At 52.6% G+C, this 5,610-nt stretch overlaps 1 protein-coding gene across 2 annotated transcripts; it reads left to right on the forward strand.

The window, feature by feature from the left end:
• The first annotated feature begins 976 nt into the window (after positions 1–976).
• On the forward strand, positions 977–4,834 carry SIX3 (SIX homeobox 3). 2 transcript variants are annotated; one of them, XM_069008482.1, is made up of 3 exons: positions 977–1,743; positions 4,159–4,318; positions 4,733–4,834. In XM_069008482.1, the coding sequence occupies exons 1-3, from the start codon at positions 977–979 to the stop codon at positions 4,832–4,834; spliced, it is 1,029 nt and encodes a 342-aa protein (XP_068864583.1). The 2 variants fall into 2 exon arrangements, with proteins under 2 accessions (XP_068864583.1, XP_068864584.1); XM_069008483.1 differs by lacking the exon at positions 4,733–4,834 and having other exon boundaries at positions 977–1,088; positions 1,164–1,743; positions 4,159–4,351.
• Positions 4,835–5,610: the final 776 nt, after the last annotated feature.

Genomic DNA, 5,610 nt, shown 5'->3' on the forward strand with positions numbered 1-5,610 from the left:
GGAGCGGGAGAGGGGAGGAGAGACTCTTCGGTGAACCAGGGCTAAACCCAGCCTGTACTGTATGTGCCTGCTTCTGGGAGGGTCACCGGCGTGAGGATGGGTCTAATGATCTCATCTTTCTTTTCTTCCCCGGCACTATTAGTGCTCAGATAGGCAGAATGAAGTGAAACTACGTGCAAATCATGTGTAAATTGTCTCAGTTAGGAGCCCTTTATCCGAACGTGTATCCCAGCCTGGCCCATTTACTTTTCCCCCATATCTCCTTTAGCTTTAACGAGGCTCGTTAAGATCACAATAATATTCCACCCTCTAATTGCTCATCCCATTCAACAAATATGTGCACACTGCTTTTCGCATTATTTGATCCCTTATTTAGGAGGGGTGTGGAGAAGGAGGGGGAGAGACAGGGAGAAGGGGAAGTGCTGAGATTAGGAGTTGCAAAGATTAAGGAGGAAAAAAAAAAATCCAAACAACAAACCAGGCTTTTCCACCAACCGCCCGGCTTCCCTCCCCCCCGTGCATTTGGGCGAAGTGGTAAAAACCTTCCTTACGTACTCCGTAATGATTGGCAGGGCTGACAGTGATTGGCAGCGGCTGCCATGGCAACGCCACAACGACACTCAGAAGACCAATAGAAAAGCGAAACAAAATGTTTCAGCGCTGCACTCACTGTGGATTTAGGGGAGATATTATGAGGCTGTTGTCATTAGGGCGATCGCTGTTGAATCACTGAATCCTGACTCGGCGGCGGCGCGGGGCCGGGTGTGTGTGAGTGCGTGTGCGTGTGGGGTGCGTGTGAGCGCGCGTGTGCGTGTGCCCGCGTGTGCGTGTGAGTGTGTGTGCCCCCGTGCCTCTATGTGGCTGTGTGTGCGTGTGCGGGTGTGGATGCGTGCGCGGTGCGTGTGCCCTTTCCTCCCTTCTTCCTCCCTTTCTTTCTTTTCTCCTTGATTTATCTCCCCCTCTCCCCGGTCATCCCATGGTGTTCAGGTCCCCGCTAGAGCTTTATCCCACCCATTTCTTCTTGCCAAACTTCGCCGCCGATCCGCACCACCGCTCCCTCCTTCTCGCCAGCGGCGGCGGCGGCGGCGGCAGCGGCAGCGGCTCGGGCTGCAGCCCCGGTGCCGGCGGCGGTGGAGGCGGCAGCTCCCGGGCACCCCACGAAGAGTTGTCAATGTTTCAGCTGCCCACACTCAACTTCTCCCCGGAGCAAGTGGCCAGCGTCTGCGAGACGCTGGAGGAGACTGGAGACATAGAAAGGCTGGGGAGGTTCCTCTGGTCGCTGCCGGTGGCGCCGGGGGCATGCGAGGCCATCAACAAGCACGAGTCCATCCTCCGTGCCCGGGCGGTGGTGGCCTTCCACACGGGCAACTTCCGAGACCTCTACCACATCCTGGAGAACCACAAATTCACCAAGGAATCCCACGGCAAGTTGCAGGCCATGTGGCTCGAAGCGCACTACCAGGAGGCCGAGAAGCTAAGGGGTCGCCCGCTGGGGCCGGTTGATAAATACAGGGTGAGGAAGAAGTTTCCGCTGCCCAGGACCATTTGGGATGGCGAGCAGAAGACGCACTGCTTCAAGGAGAGGACTCGCAGCCTCCTGAGGGAGTGGTACCTGCAGGACCCTTACCCCAATCCCAGCAAGAAAAGGGAACTGGCTCAGGCCACGGGGCTCACCCCCACGCAAGTAGGCAACTGGTTCAAAAACCGAAGGCAAAGAGACAGAGCAGCGGCGGCTAAAAACAGGTCAGTGGGGCTGCGGTGCCACGCTCCGGGGCGGGGGGCGAGGTGGGCGGCGGGACCTTGCGGGCGGGCGGACGGCCGCGCTCCGCGGTTCGGCAGCCGCCTGGGCGGCAGCGCGCCTCTGCCTCTCCTTTCCTCCTCCTCCTCTTCTCCATCGCGGAGAAATCGGTTCCCTCGCCGGGCGGGTAGGTCTCCTTCCGGCAGGCACAGGGATGCGACGGGGACAGGCACGGCTCAAAGTTGCCTGACGTGCCTCCAACCCTGCCCCGGCTCCCTACGGGCTCCCGGGGTGCGGACAGGGCTGGGGCTCCCGGCGGGCGTGGGCAGCTCCGTGGACGCGCGTGTGTGTAGATGTGCGCGGAGCACATCGGCTGCGGCGGGGGCAGCGCCCGACTCTCCCGGCCCCCCTCCCTTCCCTGCACCGGCGGCTGGCGCGGGGGACGGGAAACCCCCCGGCTCCGGGTCGGTGGGCTCCGGTTTGACTTTCGGCTTGCCGGGATCTGTGCCTGGCGGGGCTCTGGCGCGGTTCCCCCGCCGAAAAGCCGAGGCAGGCTGTGCAGTTCAGAGCGGGTTTCGGCGGAGCCGGCGGCTCCGCTCCAATTGTTCGCGCTGCTCTGCATGCGCAGCGGGACCAGCACAGGCATAGCCCCAGAGCTCTTAGGCTCATGGAGAAGAGAAAACAAACAAACAAACAAACAAAAAACATTTAAGAGACTGGGAATCCTTTTTCTCCCTGAATCTCCATTTCTGTGTTTACACCACATGGCGACCTGGCCTCCTGGTCCTGTGTTTCCTGTGCATTTACGCTTGCATTTATTTGCGTGTCTCTCGGTGTCTTTTTTCTTTTTTTTTTTTTTTTCCCTTTCTGTTTTGCCATGATAAAAGCGAGGCAACCTTCTTCCTTTCTTTTGCTTTTTTTTTCTTTCTTTCTTGTTACTCTCGTAAAAGTTATTTTGCAACTGAAAATGGACCCTTAATCAAGTTTGACATATTGGTTTTATTTTAATTTAAGTTTCGCTACCCCTGTAAGCGTGTAAACAAAAACTTCTTGTTCTTGTAAATGCTGTCTCTTAAATTCCTCCTAATTATAGCACCGGTGCTATTGATTAAAGATTCTGTAGGAGAAATGCAACCTAAAAGTGCCTCGCTATTTAATTTCCATTAAATGGAAAACAGATCAGCTTAGGACTGTAAATAAACAGAAGTTGCCTACGGATGCTTTTGTTGACTCAACGCTGTTGACAGCAGATGAATGAACCAGGATTTGTAAATGGGAGAAAAATCAAAGACTCTGAAATTAGACAACTTAAAATAATGAGAAATGTAGAATAAACAGGCTACATTTTTTCTGTTCTTTGCAGGAAGTAAAATAAAAAATACCCCGGTGAGAAGTATTTGAGGGAAGAGTGTGTTTTGATTCACCCTGGCAATCCTAGGCGCTAGAGGTTGAGGCTGGCTGCTCAGTCCAGGACTTTTAGCTTTTATCCCTGAATTGGGCTTTCTTTGGGTTTCGAGTGGAATAAATAGACCCAGAGGAATATTTACAATATGCTAGGGAACCTAAAAATTATTTATTGCCTCTTTAAAAAAATATTCAAAGGTAATATTCCCTTAAGCGTTGACAATGTACGAACGTGCACTTTAAAGCTGATTTTGGCTTTCAGATGAGAAAAGGACTTAAATTTCTAGGGGAGAGAAGCGTTGTGTTCCACAATCTCCTTCTTTTATTTTATTCATAGCGCTGCGTCCCTGGGACAGGACCTCCCTCCATCCCTGCCTCAGACCCCAGAGTGTCTGTGCACTGGAAAATATTTAGGCAGGTATTGGCCAGGGCACAAAATGGGGGTCCAGTACTATCCTTGCCCGCTACGGACCGCTCCTTGAAGCTTTTCGCGGTGTCCAAGTGTTAAGGGGCTCACCCACACACGGTTTCTCCTAGGCCCGCCGTGCTGCGGGGATGAATGAATGGCGCTCCGGGGAAAGAGAAGGCGCTGCTCGTGTTTTCCAAAAGTGGGCTCAAGGAAGAGCTTGTCCCCGCGCTCCCCGTCCCGTTTCAGACCGCGGCCCCTGTCGCTGTGTGTGTGCTGGGCGCCGATCCCCCGAGGCGGCCTGCCCTGGCAGCGGGGGCAGCGCGGCCCGGGCGCACGGCTTGGCCCTGCATCCCGCCGCCGCTCCGGGCTGCGCGGGGCGCTGCGGGAGAGCGGCCGGGCCGGGCCGGGCCGGGCCGAGCCGGGGGCCGCACCCTGCGGCCGGGAGATCCGCTCCGTCCCGTCCCGCTCCGCTCCGGGCCGGGCCCGGCCGCGGGCTCGGGCGCGGCCGTCCCCGGGAGGGCGCAGGGCCGGGCGGGCGCCGTCCCCTCGGCCGCGCCCGGTGTCTGAGCGGGGCTGTGCTGTTGTTTTGTCTCCCGTCGCGATGCAGGCTCCAGCACCAGGCGATAGGACAGAGCGGCATGCGGTCGCTGGCAGAGCCCGGCTGCCCGACACACAGCTCGGCCGAGTCTCCGTCCACGGCGGCCAGCCCGACCACCAGCGTCTCCAGTTTGACAGAAAGAGCCGAGACGGGCACCTCCATCCTCTCGGTAACCTCCAGCGACTCGGAATGTGATGTATGATATCGGAAAACAAACAAAAAAAATCCAAATCCAAACAGCCAAGCACCCTCTCCCCATCCCGAGCAAAACAAACCGAGGCAACCTAGAATCAGGACACACACACGCATGCACGCACACACACAGCCGGGAGGAAAGAAAAGGCCAAACCCGACCCAAACATAATAGCAAACAAACAGACAGGGATCAGAGAATCCACCACCACCACCACCGTCAGCCAACACCACCACCAAGAGATGGAGCTAAAACTTCAACAGTCACAAACGCTGGTGCTGCAGCGGGAAGGGTGGGGGGGAGGGGGGGCGGGAAATAATAATTATTATATATATAAAAAGAAAGAAAAAAAAAAAAACAAAGCAAAAGTGACAATTGTATTCTTTTTAGGACAAGCACGATTTCTCCTTTGCGCTTTTCCATGGACGCATTTCACCCACTTGCATGATGATGATGATTAAATTTGTATCTGGGAAAAAATATTCTCTATAGTAAAAGAAAACAAACAGAAACCAGACAAACAAATGCAAACTCCGATCGAATTTGTACAAAAATCAAAAATAAAAAAAATTTAAAAGGAACTCCTTGAAGAGGGAAATAACAAATGTTTATCGCCTTTTTGTTGGTCCTATTTCTCTCTTTTTCTCTCTTCCTCTCTTTCTCTCTCTCTCTCTTTTTTTTTTTTTTTTTTTTTTTTTAGTCCAAGTGACGGTCCAGCCAAGATGCAATTTTCTGTTTTTTTGTTCCGCAGACAATCATTTTATTCGTAAGCACCTTTTTTTCTACACTTCTGTCACTGCCTGTGTGGGTACTGGTTATAAATGTGGAAAAAGAATAGTTATGACTGTAACAGATTTTTATTTTTATTTCAAAATTTTATATGAATTATGTATATCTTAATGATGCGGTCATTTTCCCAGTTTGTAATATATGTGTAGAAATGCTTGTATATGATATTTGCTCTCCTCTTTCTTTCTTCCTCCCCTCTCTCTATCTCCCTCCCACCCTTTCTCTCTCTCCTTTTTATTTTCCTTGACTCGGTGTTCCTTGCACAAACTTAGCTGTCAAAATCTGACGTGCTAGGTTTCTAAAAGGGACCTCAGTGATAGAAAAAAAAAAAAGGAAAAAAAAAGCTTAGGGTGCAACTGTAGTTATCTTATGCAAAAGCTATTTTGAGTATTTCATAGCAGCTTTGGGGGGTCTCTTCTTAAACTCCACGTAGGACGCTTAAACTATTGTTTCCTTAACTGCGTGTTTATCTATATGTA

Source organism: Aphelocoma coerulescens, chromosome 3 (genome assembly GCF_041296385.1).
Source record: "Aphelocoma coerulescens isolate FSJ_1873_10779 chromosome 3, UR_Acoe_1.0, whole genome shotgun sequence".
In the NCBI taxonomy this organism is placed as follows: Eukaryota; Metazoa; Chordata; class Aves; order Passeriformes; family Corvidae; genus Aphelocoma; species Aphelocoma coerulescens.